This window comes from Mytilus galloprovincialis, chromosome 5 (genome assembly GCF_965363235.1).
Source record: "Mytilus galloprovincialis chromosome 5, xbMytGall1.hap1.1, whole genome shotgun sequence".
Lineage (NCBI taxonomy): Eukaryota > Metazoa > Mollusca > Bivalvia > Mytilida > Mytilidae > Mytilus > Mytilus galloprovincialis.
Window position 1 is genome coordinate 52,741,842 of NC_134842.1, and position 16,454 is coordinate 52,758,295.

At 32.3% G+C, this 16,454-nt stretch overlaps 1 protein-coding gene across 3 annotated transcripts in view; it reads right to left on the reverse strand.

The window, feature by feature from the left end:
• The window catches only part of LOC143076018 (cytochrome P450 4A10-like), a 39,546-nt gene extending 24,211 nt beyond the window's left edge, over positions 1 to 15,335 (reverse strand). The window contains exons 1-13 of one of the 3 annotated variants that reach the window (XM_076251625.1): positions 15,158 to 15,335; positions 14,122 to 14,294; positions 12,714 to 12,915; positions 10,381 to 10,508; positions 8,276 to 8,400; positions 7,678 to 7,740; positions 6,757 to 6,880; positions 5,941 to 6,070; positions 5,326 to 5,449; positions 3,690 to 3,885; positions 3,290 to 3,372; positions 2,820 to 2,885; positions 1,109 to 2,345 (exon numbers count right to left, since the gene is read on the reverse strand). In XM_076251625.1, the coding sequence (XP_076107740.1) occupies positions 2,246 to 2,345; positions 2,820 to 2,885; positions 3,290 to 3,372; positions 3,690 to 3,885; positions 5,326 to 5,449; positions 5,941 to 6,070; positions 6,757 to 6,880; positions 7,678 to 7,740; positions 8,276 to 8,400; positions 10,381 to 10,508; positions 12,714 to 12,915; positions 14,122 to 14,292 (1,512 nt within the window). In that variant the 5' untranslated portion in view covers positions 14,293 to 14,294; positions 15,158 to 15,335 and the 3' untranslated portion in view covers positions 1,109 to 2,245. Of the gene's footprint in view, positions 1 to 1,108; positions 2,346 to 2,819; positions 2,886 to 3,289; positions 3,373 to 3,689; positions 3,886 to 5,325; positions 5,450 to 5,940; positions 6,071 to 6,756; positions 6,881 to 7,677; positions 7,741 to 8,275; positions 8,401 to 10,380; positions 10,509 to 12,713; positions 12,916 to 14,121; positions 14,295 to 15,015; positions 15,120 to 15,157 lie in introns of those variants that run through there. The other 2 variants (XM_076251624.1, XM_076251627.1) reach the window with 2 other exon arrangements.
• Positions 15,336 to 16,454: the final 1,119 nt, after the last annotated feature.

A 16,454-nucleotide genomic window follows, 5' to 3' on the forward strand; every position in this document is an offset into this window, starting at 1 on the left:
TTCTAACTACTTACAATGGTAAGTTGAATACATGTGTATACATAGTGAGAGAGGACTTCTGGTCATACAACATGGACACCGGAACATGTATATCTCAAGTATACATGTACGTAAAAACAATAGATAATAATAAAAAGACGTTATCAAACGGAATAGTACTTTACATGTATCTTCATATTTCTGGAACGCGCAGTGTTATGCAATATTCTTATGTTTTTTTTCTAATAACTTAAAGGCATTGCAAGATTGCAAATGAACAAATACCCACTATAGAATCAATTTCGTGCACGTTATCATTCATACGTCTCCATATAAACTTCAACAATGACCATAAACTGATAGTAAGCTACAGAGATTTCTTTATAATATTTATTTTAAATGCAATATCTTTTTATTTGACCTTTGCAGCTCTTCCAAAAATCACAGACTATAAGTATGATAGAAATTTGAATCTACATTTCTTAGTGAATGATACTAATTTTCAAATCGAATGTATAGCCACAGGCCTCACAAAACCCAATATAACATGGACAAAGGAAGGCGATGAAAATTTTCTGTCAGTGATAAGTTTGTATCGGTAGAATGATTATCTGCCTGTAGACATGTAAATTAGAAGGTCATTTTACTCATAATTATCGATTTTTGTTTTTGTAGAAGTTTCATATACATATCGTTTCCTCAATTCGATTACAAAAATTTCCAAGTGCAAACGTTGGAGATTTACATTATTGGAATAAATATTAAAACATGACGGGTGCCACATGTGGAGTAGGATCTGCTTACCCTTCTGGAGCACCTGAGATCACCCCTAGTTTTTGGTTGGGTTCGTGTTGTTTATTCTTTCTATGTTGTGTTATGTGTGGTATTGTTTGTCTGTGTGTCCTTTTCATTTTTAGCCATGGCGTTGTCAGTTTATTGTCGATTTATGAGTTTGACTGTCCCTCTGGTATCTTTCATCCCTCTTTTAAAAAAGATTAAAAGTAAAAACAAAACGATCTTGAAAAAAGAAAGACACCAAGATGGATAGAAATCAATGCGAAATTGTGATAAGTAAAGCAATAGGAACGATCTAATTATGGTCACTGTTGAAAAAGTAAATGAGAAACCATTAAAGCTACATTCTTTATTATCACGTTGACATCATTGGCTGCTTGACTACTATACGTATCTAATTTATGCTGAGACGGTCATTTTGACAAATAAAAATAGATGATTAAGTCATGTCACTAATCTACTGTGGTACATTGTTTGTAGTTAATTTAGATCTTTAAGTCTGTTTTCATTATCTATATGTACACTGCAACATCATTACTGAATTATCTGAAAACCTAAGAAACAGTACTGAATTGACTGCAACAAAATAGTCAAAACAGTACTGAATTTACTGCAACAAAATAGTCAAAACAGTACTGAATTTACTGCAACAAAATAGTCAAAACAGTACTGAATTTACTGCAACAAAATAGTCAACACAGTACTGAATTTACTGCAACAAAATAGTCAACACAGTACTGAATTTACAATAAGAATTCATATTTTACTTTAACTTTGTAGTTTCATATTCTTTAAATGATGCAATATTGGTATGAACCGTTTAAGCCTAGTACTTGTATGCTTTTACATTTGATAGTAACATTTTACTTTTGAGAAACATATTTCTGTTATAAATTGTAAGTACACTTGCATTCGAGGACACCTTTGGATATTTGTATACTCTACATCTCGATCGTCAGATTTGACAACATGTGCCAAACGTGATTTGGATGGGAATTAAACTTAGATTTTTGCGTCTACTAACGATGTTAAACAAATGTAAAGATACCTCGTTTTGTAAAATAGGGCACATATTCGTTCGGTTAAGAAACATTTTTATTCCCTATGTTTCTATAAAAATTGAATAACCATGGGTTGTGTTGAGCGTAGCTTTTAAAATTTAGTTTACAATTTAACCTTGAAATCTTTACCATACAACAAAATTGAGCTTCATCTGATTGTCAAAAAGTGTGGCAAACTTAGAAAATACATTAGGAAAACTAAATTTTCTTATCGTAGATACAAAAATAAAAAAAAGGTAACACTGATTTTTTACACTTTCATAAGAATTTCGGGGAAAATTAATTTAAAACTAGAGTTGGCGAAATACATTAAGACAGTGAAAGTATCACTGATGAATATAAGACAAGTATGTCTTGGTATTTCATTTAAGTAAAACATATAAGTATAAAATTTTGCCACGCCTCTCCATTCACCGATTTTCCAATATCACTTTGATTCCATGTGTTGCTCTCATGACGAGTTCTGGATTAATATCATAGTTATGACCATCTACAAGTGATACTTTATATCTGAAATAGCAATTAATAAAAGCTGGTATTAATAGTTACAGATGCGACTGTCACAAAAGTGAGAGGTTTAATGTTATTTAACCAGGTTAAATTCATTATGCTACATAGGAAAATGTCTGTTGCAAGTCAGAAATATGACAGTTGTAGTCAAATCGTGTTTGTGTCATTTGATTAGTGACTTTCAATTAAGAATTTTCCTCGGAGTTCAATGTCTTTGTGATTTAACTTTTTATAGCCATAACTCCATGAACTCTTAATATCTGCCATTTACACATCTTTATTGTTTGTTAAAATCTCAGTTGTTGTTGTCTGTTTCATTGTTTTTCATTTTGTTTGTTTGTTCATTTATTTCGGCGGGTTTTTATATTGTTTGGTGTGGTGTTTTTGGCTTGTTTTGTCTTATTTCGCATTAAAAAATGCCACAAGAAGTTCCCGAACTCAGTTTAAATTTATTGTTTATTAATGTCTACAAACCTCTGAACTAATCTACTGATGATAACTTTTATTTCGTTCATTGCAAAGTTTTGTCCAATGCAGTTCCTGCAATAGGAATAATGTTTAAGACAACAGTTTAAAAGCACTTACGAAAAATTTGTTTTTCTCGCAATCGAGCACTTTAAAAACTTTTACAAGCCAGTTTGTTTAAAGGAATTTCGCTACTCCAATTCAAGCTTTTTATGAGACTCTTATGAATTGATAGTATTTCAAAGCTGAACTAAAATAGCATGATTTTCTTTAGTATCATCATACATTTAGCATCGTCGTCTTTTTTTTCTTCAAAAACTATGAAAAATTACAAGGATTTTATGAGATTTTAGAATGTAGCTAAAAAATCTTTGAGTAATAAAATCATTAAAGAAAAGTAGAGGTTAGACGGCAAACTATTCATACAAGTCTCATATCTTATTTAATATGACGAATTTTTTCAATGATATCTTCCTTACCTTGATCCAGCAGCAAATGGTATGTAACTGTAAGGATGTCTGTCAATTATATCGTCCTGTAAAAATCTCTCCGGTCTAAATACCTGTAATACACCATCAAACATAACAAATAGTAGTAAAATAGATACTAATTAAGCAGATTCTAATTAAGACAGTATGTACAAAAGAAAACCAGAACAGTTTTTTATATAATAGACAAACGGTCGTTCTTTTGAAAGTTCGCGAATGATACAAATAGTTTATACAAATAGTGTCCACTTTACCTTGATAACAAATACGTCGGCCTTGGTAAAATATTGAAGTTAAATGTTTGTACCTACATAATGCAGATTTTAAAAAAAAACAAGTGTTCCCTATGTCACGTTTATACCTCTCACCTATCAGAATAACATATATTTACATCGTGTTCAGGCCAAACATCCGGATGATGATGAATGGCATGAATGCTTATATCTATATGGACACCAGCTGGTACAATGATGTCACCAAACTTCATCGGTGACGTCAGTAAACGTGCTGTTCCCGGCACTGGTGTAAACATCCTCATTGATTCTTTCACAAAAGCTGTGAGACGGGGCATCTCCTGAAGATTTTCCCTGAATAAAACTTACATTTTTTTTAAAAATCAACAACACTTTGGATATAAAATATTACACATGGGCCTATGAAATAGCATTCTGCAGATATTTTCCTGCCCATTGTCTGCCAGATATCAATTATAAACATTGAATTTCATCAACAATATCAATTTCAGGAAGTTTAACTTGCGACCATCAAATCACCAATTGATGCCATTAGAGCTTATAATACAATACATTTATCTCCTAATTATAAGTAAAAACAAAAGTAAAATCACAAAAATACTGAACTTAGAGGAAAATCAATTTGGAAAGTACATAATCAAAGAGGAACAGATGTGCATAGCTTTGAAAGAAAAGGAACACACATTGCCTTACTCTAGAAATTATGGAAAAAAATACATTTTTAAATATTAAACACCAGTAAACTCGTTTGCTCTGAAATTGAGAAGCGAAAGAAATCATAAAATTCATAAATCGAAAACAAACTCATAACTTCATAACCAATATCAAAAGTCGTCGAGAAAACAAACTGATAACGTCATAACCAATATCAAAAGTCGTCGAGAAAACAAACTGATAACGTCATAATCAATATCAAAAGTCGTCGAGAAAACAAACTGATAACGTCATAATCAATATCAAAAGTCGTCGGAAATACAACCAACAGTACATAAAATACAATTTAGAAAACTAAATACTGAGTAACACGAGCACACCGAAACCCAGGAGTGAACTCTGGTGTTTTTTATAGTATAACTAATCGCCGTATTTGAATATCAAAAATAAGACAACGCGTGACCGAACGACGCATGGATTAAACGAGTGCGCAGCACGAGTTTAATCCATAGCGGCGTTCGGTCACAAGTTGTCTTATTTTTGATATTCAAATACGGCGATTAGTTATTCTTTTTATTACATTGGCAAATGGCTTTTTTTATGAAATTAATGTAGAAAATGTAAGGAACTATATCTTTTTCCTAAGCATTGACAATTTGTTTTGATCCGACGTTATCGACGTCTTGAAAACGCCTATTGTTGTATGACGTCAGAGAGTGAAATAACCACGTTTATTTCACATGTGAAATTATCGGTTTTTATCTAACTGGGAAATCAATGTAATTCATTTCAACCAATGTAATAAATATGAGTAACATGAGCACACCGAAACCCAGGAGTGAACTCTGGTGTTCCATATGAGTAACATGAGCACACCGAAACCCAGGAGTGAACTCTGGTTTTCCATATGAGTAACACAAGCACACCGAAACCCAGGAGTGAACTCTGGTGTTCCAGAAGGGTAAGAGAGAAATCCTACTCTATATGTGGCCATTGTCGTTTTGCTCCTTGACAGAAAGCATGCATTAACCGCTAATGTTTATCTTTCATTTGTTTTTTGTTTTGTTTCTATATAGTTATACAATCCTCAATATTCTATATATTTTTTAATAAACGTACCAGGTTACCTCTTGTTTATCTACAAATAACTCTGATATTTCTTTATATACTTTTTCCTGCTCTTCTGGATATTTCCCCAAACAGTATATAGACCAGCTTATTGCAGCTGCAGTTGTATCATGACCTGCAAAGAACAAGAGTCCGACAATATTCTTACATATACCTTTACATATACTTTACAGCATGTTTACTTTGTAATATATTGACTGGTCTTGGTTAAAGTCTCACATATTTATGTTAAACCGTCCCTACAACGAAAGTCGTACATATCTCAAAAGGAGACATGATACTCTAAAGACAAAACTAAAACGCATCGTGCCACACTATCTTATTTTACCTTTAGATATATTGGTAATTTCCAACTTCGCAATGACATACATTTCGGCAAGTGACTACATTCCACAAATCTCAAAAAATTTGAGCATTGTGCGTTTAAACTCTATTTCAACTTGCAAATGTGTTATTGCTTAGTTTAATTATGGTTTCACAATAAAGTTATACTTTTACATGTTTTATCGACATTCGTTCATTTTATCGTGTTTTTTTTAATTGATTCTCATTCATCATTTGGCATAATAGTTTTATATTAACATAGTTTTTTTTCTAGACTATCACCTTCAAACATAAACGTATCAACTTCAGCTCTAATATCTTCATCTGAAAGTCCTACTCCATTTTCATCTTTAGCTGTAAGAAGTATATCTAGGAAATCAAGTTTGCGCTTTGTTGGTTGTCCACCTTTTTCCTTTAATGTAAATAAAAAGTAAAATCACAAAAATACTGAACTCCGATAACATACTGTTGATGTATTTAGAAATTATACAGAAATTAATATTCAATCCGAGTAGGCAAAATGGGCAGAAGATTGTTTTTTCTATCTATTACTTCTCGGTGCTAAACATGACTTTTGGTGAGGAAAATCTTTATACAATACATATAATTTAACATGTTTTACTTGTAATATCGCATATCGAATAACTACTTGTTTTATAAAATGTTACTGTACTGGATCGTATTTGTCATTAGACCATTAATTTTTTCTTTTTTTTTTGGAGGGGGGGGTTGTAGGGGGAAGGGAGTCTTGGAATTTAGTGCGAATTTTCGCATTTCACTTTTTAATCCTCCGCATTCAATTGATGCTCGGTATCTATTAAATTTTTGGGATATTCAAGACCTTTTTAATAAGTCTTTTAGAATTTATAGTTTAAGACTACGTGTGGTTTCTCAAATGTAGTATTTCATGATTTGATATACATGTACTGTATGTATAGGTGACATAATATTTAGTCATAAAACATATTTAAAGTCCATTTAGTATTAAAACAGATATAAATTGTTAAAACAAAATGGATATATATGACTATTGAACAGTGGTATACTAATGAATAACCTATGGTGATTAATGACGTATAATGTTATTTCAGAACATACCAGAGTGTGTTTTCTTTCTTTTATAATTCCGTTCGAAAATTCGTGTGAATAATCACAAAGCTGCTTCAGTTCTCTTCCTTCTTTAGTAAACTGATAAATAAAATCAATTTGATACAGAGGATTTCTGAAAATAAAGAATGGTTAATTTGTTATCGGTTTTACAATGAAAGTGTGGCAGTTTTCAGTGATGATGCTGTCAAAACTCTTACGTCAAACTAATCTAAATGTATACATATGTGAGATAAAAGATTTTTTTTTACAAAACCTGCTCTTGTTAATGCAACTTACTTGTATGTGCATACAAGTCTGGTAAAAAAACAACTGACCATAAAATGCCTATATCCGCCGTATAGGATAGAAAAATGCCAACAATTACTAAATAAATGTGTGTTGAATAGACATATCTCTTATCACCTCCAAATAAACAAGTATATTATCTTCCAATCTAATGACTTTCGAACAAAGCAACTTAATATGAAGCAAATATTTTATCATTGATATGGTTACATTTATAAATTAACTGTTTACAAAATATTGAATTTTTTAAATACTAAGGCTCTTCTACCTCAGGCATAGATTACCTTAGCTGAATTTGGCAAAAGTTTTAGGAATTTTGGTCCTCAATGCTCTTCAACTTCATACTTTATTTGGCCTTTTTAACTTTTTTGGATTCGAGCGTCACCGATGAGTCTTTTGTAGACGAAACGCGCGTCTGGCGTATATACAAAATTTAGTCCTGGTATCTATGATGAGTTTATTTGCCGAAAAAAGCCTATAATAAGCCTATACAGATTTGTCTTCATTCATGAATATCAATATTTGTGAGTATAAATGAACGCCAAAATCAAATTGTCAACAGTTAAGTTGGTGAAATTAACTACTAGTAGAAGTAGTTTTGTAAATATACAAATATATACTTACAGGCACCTGGACAGCGTTAAATACGCCAATCTATTTACAGCATTAACGTAGGGATGTTTTGATCTGTAAAAATAAACATTGAGAGGATTATAAGTTGCGCCTCGTTTAAATGTCTTATTACGGTATAATAAACAATATGAATACAAAGAGATGAGAATATAATTATTTAAACAGTAACACTACCACTTAAGGTAAATCTAGTAATTATACATTAAAGATACTAGTACGTGTCTATACAACATGTCTAGTTGGAAATCGTTCCGAGTCATTAAGAATATGAATAGTGAATAAATTAAACTGAAACAATCGAACGGTTTATAGTCTGCTGAATCGTTTAATATAATATATGGTGCTCTTTCCCTCGGTTATGTCCGTGTTCTTATTACTTTGCAACTGGTTCTGATTGGTTTTAGTAAGGGTTAATGATTATGTCATTGAAAAGTTAATTTTACAATGTATTTCATATATGTCATAATGTTATTATTTGCCCGAATGTTAATCTTATTTTGCTTCAATCATTTCATAACTCAGTATTTCTTTGCATCTTGATGTTTGTTTATTGCTTATTTTGCCTTTCTTATCTTTAATATCTACTCACCCTTGATCTTGTATATTTTCTTGGTATGAAAAGGCACATCTTAATATAGTGTCTAAGGTTGCAAGAGCTACACGTGGGAAAATGTCAACTGGCTCGCCACTCTTGGCATGCACTTTCAGTTTTTCCTATTGAATTATGCAATAAAAGATATTTACCGGTTACTAACTTTTCAATTTCACATCGGTTACAATATAAACCGGTAGTTAGTTAATCATTTTGTTCTACAAAATAGACAAAAGATACCAGAGGGACATTCAAACTCATATGTCGAAAATGAACTGACAAGTCCATGGCTAAAAAGAAAAAGACCAACAGACTAACAATAGTACACAAAACACTACTTATATAGGAAAAAAGACTACGCAAAAAACAAACCACGCCTTCAATTGGAGATAATCTCATGTGATCCAGAAGGGTATGCAGATCATGTTCTACATGTAGCACCCCCGTTGTGTTGTTCATGTCAGTACAATACTGGTCATAAGTCATATTCGGTAGGCCACATTTGGTGCGACATTCGGAACATATCCGTTATCAACTGTGGGGAACGGATATTCCATAAAGGTCAACTAACCACAATTACAACTAGTTTTTTTTTACTTGTGGTTTTTACTGTTCATGTGTTTTTTCAGGATGGTGTTACCGATTTTAATTACTGTTGCATCCAGAAGAGAAAAACGGTATGGAAAACAACATTTTTCAACGACAGCTAGTAAGAGCATTGATTGATACAGTGTTTCGTGTTACTATTTTGCTTAACATGTTTTTTACCAATTTTTTAATACCGTTGGTAAAGGGTTAGTTTTCCGTTCGGTACTGAATTTTGTTTTATTGCCTTTGAACCATTTGATATTCTTCTTTTCGAGGCTATAAGAGGAATCGGATCTCGAGAAACTAGCTTGAACCATGTGCCCATGTGTATGACTAAACTCTATATTCGTATCAGTTGTTCTTTATGTCTTATGCTTATGTGGTCTTTCAATGTAAAATTTGTCAGTCTTTGTCAAAAAGGATTCAAAGAGGAATGTCCCCTTTCTCCTGAACTTAATCACACACAGAGCCAAGTACTAAAAAACATTTTTTATTCAGAATATGCATATTTCAATGGGTTAATTATTCTTTAGTAAAAGGAGGATATGAATGGAACCCAATAAGAATTGGATTGTTAATGGAAAGAACATTATCAGTAAAGGTATCTACAAGTATATGTGTATTTAGAGGTTCGTTTTGTTATTATAAGCGTCTGACAGATCTCCGACTCATGTGTACATAATTTACCAGGCTGACAAGGAAGTGCACACAGTTGGTTCTCAAATGAATGCCGACAATTAGCAGAACAATTCAACCTTCCAATTCAACAAATATGCTATCAATAAGAAACTAGAGCACTAAAATGGCACACTTTCGGAGAAGCATCTTTTTATTAGTATCTTGTTTAAAAAATGTGTCCGGTGACCCGACCATCAAATCAAGATGGCCACCACGGCTAAAAATAGAACATAGGGGTAAAATGCAGTTTTTGGCTTATAACTCAAAAACCAAAGCATTTAGAGCAAATCTGACATGTGTAATATTGTTTATCAGGTCAAGATCTATCTGCCCTGAAATTTTCAGATGAATCGAACAACCCTAAGTTGGGTTGCTGCCCCTGAAATGGTAATTTTAAGGAGATTTTGCTGTTTTTGGTTATTGTCTTGAATATTATTACAGATAGAGATAAACTGGAAACAGCAATAATGTTCAGCAAAGTAAGATTTACAAATAAGTCGACATGACGGAAATGGTCAGTTGACCCCTAAGAAGTTATTTTCCTTTATAGTCAATTTTTAACAATTTTCATAAGATTTGTAAATGTTTATTAACATTTTCCACTGAAACTACTTAGCCAAGTTCATAGATAGAGATAATGGTAAGCAGCAAGACTGTTTAGTAAAGTAAGATGTACAAACACATCCCTATCACCAAAACACAATTTTGTCATGATTCCATCTGCTTCCTTTGTTTAATATTCACATAGACCAAGGTGAGCGACACAGGCTCTTTAGAGCCTCTAGTTTCATTTGTAACTAATATGCCGAATTATATCTTCATAATAATATACTTACAAGAAACACATCCGTGACACTGTTATATACTTTAACGTATGGTTTGAGTATTTCAAAATGGAAGCCTGGGGTCAAAAGTCGTCTATTCCGTTCCCATTTGTTTCCATCAGATATCAACAAACCGTCGCCTATATAAATAAGATGTTTAAATTTTTTATATGTTTTCATCGCTTAATTTTTGAAAAATTTTTGCTTTGTCGGCCTCAGTCAATAGCAGGTTTTTATTCAAAAGACATTAAAACCACATATTTACCGGAAGAAAAAGTACAGTTACTGTACCTATTTATTCCATTTTCCGAAATTTAAATATGAAGAACAATTACCTAACAAAACCAATGGTACATTAAACATTTACCATAGTCTAAAGTTAAATATAGAGGACGTGATGTGTATCGCCATCAATATCGCCTGTTTTGGGTGAATATGCTGATCAACTCAAAATCAAATCCATAAGGGAATAATTACTGAAATCATATTTATATGGAGTAACGATACATGTATGTATTGTAGTTTAACGAAAATTGAACTGTAAAAAGTTCTAAGAGTAATGTCTAGCAACAGTATAAGATCATGTGACATACTTACGAAATCAAAATTTATATAGAGTTTTCATTCAATTGACAGTTTGATCTGTTGATTTGTCATGATATATAAATACTGGGCAAATAAATATTGATGAAAATATTTGATGATGAACTTTATTAGTAACACAGCTAGTGTGCAAGTGACCTAATACGATACATAACATATATATGAACTTACCTACTATACAATCTTTTTTAATTTGTTTGATGTTTTACGTTGGCAGTTAGATTCAAAATAAACCGGACATAGCTATATACTATAGTTAGTAATTATCTTATTGCTACCTCAGTTTGATGATAATAAGTATTGATCAATCCTAATTCTATCTTATTTTCGAGAAATAGTTTTAGTCATTCAAATGTGACGTCATTTTGTGTGTGTTGTTTTAGAATTTCAAATGTGACGTCATTTTGTGTGTGTTGTTTTAGAATTTCAAATGTGACTTTTTACCATTCCATATGTGACGTCACGTTTTTCACTTTTTGCGTTGAGGCCTTGAATAACTCGGGTGTGTCTATTGTTTGTGTTGGTTTATGAAATGTATCCGGTTTTTTTCTGTAATTAGTTAATACTTCAGTTTTATTATGTATATCTTTTATATAGTCATTTTATAAAATTTACAGATTGCAAAAGTATAAATTGTTCTTGATAATAAGGATGTTCTTATCCCAAGCAGAAACCCTAGCCGTATATGGCACAACTTTTTTGAACCTTTGATCCTCAGTGCTGTACAATTTTGTACTTGTGTTGACTTTCGAACTTTTGTATCTGGGCGTTACTAGTAAGTCTTGTATGGACGAAACGCACCTCTGGCGTATTGAATTTAAAACCTGGTGCCTTTTGTTAGCTATTATTCGTGTGTTTCTTTGTCTGATATATTCTCTATTTATTTGCATTGTAGTCCTGTAATGTCTTGTTGTCATTTTAATGTTATATTTAACATTGCCATTAAAGCGGGAGGTTTGGCATGCCACAAAACCAGGTTTAACCCACCATTTTTTCTTTTTTAAAAAATGTCCTGTACCAAGTCAGGAATATGGCCATTGTTATATTATAGTTCGTTTCTGTGTGTGTAACATTGTAACGTTGTGTTTCTGTTGTGTCGTTTGTTTTATCTTATATTTGAGTGTGAGTTCACATTACTATAAGACGTGTCACGGTACTTTTCTATCTCAAATTCATGTATTTGGTTTTGATGTCATATTTGTTATTCTCATCGGATTTTGTGTAATGCTTAGGTCGTTTCTCTGTGTGTTACATTTTAATGTTGTGTCGTTGTTCTCCTCTTATATTTAATGCGTTTCCCTCAGTTTTAGTTTGTTACCCCGATTTTATTTTTTTCCATCGATTTACGAGTTTTGAACAGCGGTTTACTGCTTTATTTATATATATCTTTAAGCTCATCCAACAGGATAAGCTTACCTTTCCATTTTCTATGATATATGTAGTGCACTCCAATATCATAAACTTACGTACCCAATCCCTTAGATATCTGTAGGCCCCTCCGACAGCATTGTTACCTAGCTTATGTCATAGATATGTAGACCCCTCCAATGGCATTCTTACCTAGTATCCAATGTCCTAGATATATATATATATATATATATATATATATATATATATATATATATATATATATATATATATATATATATATATATATATGTAGGCCCTCCAACAGCATAAGCTTACCTATCCAATCGCAATACCTATCTTAGATATGTGTAGGCTTTCAACAGCATTCTTACCTATCCAATCTCTTAGATATCTATATGCCCCACCGACAGCATGAGCCTTTGGTGCTGAAGATTTATACAATATCTGTGCTGCGTCCGGATGACATACTCCAAAACTCGCATAGAAAAACATACTCCAAAAAACATAAACCCTTGGTCTTTCCTTTTCGACAATCTTTCCAAGAAGTTCAAAGTATGAAGCAAGATCATGAAACTACAAACAGAAAAGCAACCAATTATCAGTTTTTGTTTTACCACTATGAAGGTTTATCATTTGACTTTGCCATTTCATTAGGGACTTTCCGTTTTGAATTTTCCTCGGAGTTCAGTATTTTTGTGATTTTACTTTTTAACTATTACAATAAATCTAAACTGTTCCGCTATCATTTTCCCTCACAGAAAACAGTCACAATTAAAGTCACTGGAAAACGTGTATCAACACTTGTCATTAAAGCCGTTTTAGTATTTGTCTCTCCAACTCTCCTGATTTTCAAACACAATATTGGGTCGTTTATGTGAGGGTTGCGATGTTATCGTTGATTTGACTTACAATAAAATCATCAATAGTAAAAAATGACAAAAACAAATGCATCGGTATGATAGGCTTTAACATGATTTAAAATGTGTTTGACACTCGTGTAAGGATAAACAAAGCATCATGAAATAACTCGTTTCTTTGTAAATAATTATTATTTTTTCTATTGAAAAATAATGTCAATAGGTACTGGTAATGGCAATGAAAAACGGAATTAAAATAGTTTTTTCTTTCATTATTTAAAGTAAAAATGAGATAAGGCACGAGATGAACAAATTACTATTACTATTATTCTTCTAGGTGAATTAGATTACAAAATGCCAGTACCAAGTCAGGAATATGACAATTGTTGTCCATTCGTTTAATGTGTTTTATTACTTGATTTTGACATTTGATTAGGGACTTTCCGTTTTGAATTTTTCTTGGAGTTCAGTATTTTTGTTATTTTACTTTTGACCATTTATAGCATGACATATTGTTTTTAAACCTGTCTATTTTTTAAGACTTATCTAGATATATCTGGTTATTTTCGTACTTTATTTGACCTTTTAACTTTTTTATTCGAGCGTCACTGATGAGTCTTTTGTAGACGAAACGCGCGTCTAGCGTATATACAAAATTTAGTCCTGGTATCTATGATGAGTTTATTTATCATTGGATTGCTGTTTCCATACTATATATGCTACATGTGATTTTATTTCTCTTCATAACTCATGTACAAAAGAGGTGGTAAGATTGCCAGTGGGCACGAACCAAATTGTAAGGAAATTAACAACTATAGATCACCGCTCGGCCTTCAACATGTTCAAACGAGCAAATCACACACCACATGGTCATCTCTTTCTTTAGTCTTCTTGTTCACTTATTACCAAATTATGTACTTACCAAATGAAGAGAACCCCATATAGGATGAATAGGACCTAGAGTTGTTATTTTTTGGCCATATGTTGCTGTTCGATATTGTCTGTATCTAATAACAAATGCTCTGATTTTCCATAGAAGGTACGTAATGAGAATAACAAGCACAGACCTGAATATATAAGTGCTGAAAACCATTGCTGAAATGTAATGCACATGTTCATGTATATAAAAAATGAAATACAAAGAACTGGAGTTTTCGCTAAACAGCTAATAGCTTCGATTATTTTTCATGAATTTTGTTATAAATTAAATGTTGAATATTTTTTTATTTCATGATACTCTTGATTTTCATTTGAACACAAAAATCCAACTGCACTTTTTAAACGATTTGGCTAATAGCAAATAAACTTATCATAGATACCCGGATTGAAATTGTCTTCGCCAGACGCACGTTTCGTCTACAAACGACTCATTTATGTCATCAGGGAAGCAAAATTAAAAGAATCCAAATGAAGCGGATTTAAATTAATTTTAATTTAAAGCAAAGTTACCGTAAGGCCATCAACAATGAGAAAATCCCATAACTGTATAGTCATCTATAAAAGATACCTACATTACAAAATGTGAAGCAATGACAAACATGACAAAATAGTAATCGAAAAACAAATATGACAAAAATCCATCAACCACACCCCCTGAATAGCAGGCTCCTGAATTGAGACGGAGTGACAATTTAACATGCCTTTCGTAAAAGGGTATTCCATTAGTTTTATAAACGTCTTATTTTGGTTAAGTTGATCATGCAGGGAAGTTGACCTTTCATGTTTTTAGCACATGGTAGCTTACATATTGCTGCACAAAAGAAAAATCGTACATAGAAAAAACTAAGATCCGAAAAAAAGGTCTAAACATGCCTACCTTTTACCTGGCTATACTAGATTCCTTAAAATATTTGCACAAGCACGTATATATAAGTTATGAATCCTTGCTTTGCATACTTGAGATTTATCATTAAATACACAACATATTTAGATAAAAACTATTTATATTTAGATTTTACCTTCAAGTTGATATTTTGTTTTATATGGACAGCTGACGGACACACACTTTAGTGTAAACAAATTGAAAGTTAATACATCCTGCGCATAGTTTATAAAATGACATCCATGTCACCGGTGGAAATGTACGCCTGTATTATTTAGTAATATGTATGCGGATATAATTTATTTTTTCAACTATATCAAAATAAATGTGCACGTATAAATACTGGTATCTAAATATAAAATAAAAATATATGGTACCAGTGCCAATGTCACAACTCTCCAACTGAGACCTACGGACGTAGAAGGTCACCGTACGACCTTCAATCGCATGTCTTTATCGGTACCTAATACTACCAATTTTGTCACTTTTTCAACATGTCCATACATAAATAAACCGTTTAATGTTTTAAATCACTTCGGACATTAGAATTTGCTTTTCATAAACTGCTTATGACGTCTTTACACTTAATCCGTTGGATGTGTATCGATTGATATTTAAATCTTCAAAAACATGGTCTCTTCATTAGGTAAAACTTATTTATTTACTAAATTCTTGTTACTGTATGTATCTTTCTTAAATATGTACTTTGAAACTGACAATCCTAGACATTTAAGACTGAAGTCGAGTGCACCCACATTAGCGGGATTCGAACTCACATACCCAGTGTTAACTGGCTAGTGATGTAGTAACTAAGACCATTCGGCAACCGAGGTACCTCAAGTGAAAAGTGTTCTTATTTTAATGTAATGCTGTTAAACCACTGTCCCAGTTAGGGTAATGATCGGGCCCAAAATATGAAAAATAAGAAAAAATGTCTATCCGGTTACACGCCATTATTCCGACAGCCCATTAGTCCGACAGCTCATTAACCCGACAACCCATTGTTCCGACAGCCCATTGCTCCGACAACCCATTAGTCCGACAACCCAATAGTCCGACAGCCCATTAATCCGACAGCCCATTAATCCGACAACCCATTTGTGCGACACTTTAGAAAAAAATATTAGGCGGTTTCAGTGTAAAAACGTCCGTCTAAGGGTCTATTCCATAACGTATGAATACAGAAATCTTCCGCGTATGTTTTTACCATTGTTAATGTACAGAATTATTTTCTTATGGATTAACTTCAAACTCCGTATATATACGGAAATATGATGCAAAGGTTCCTTGCTAACTTAAATACAGACAATTGACAATCATACCACCTCTTCTTATTTGAATGTGAAGAATTGGAATTAGTTATAGAGTGTTTTTTACAGTTTATTCTTATATTTGTACTATATCACAACTGGATATGCCAGTCCAGGTTTGGG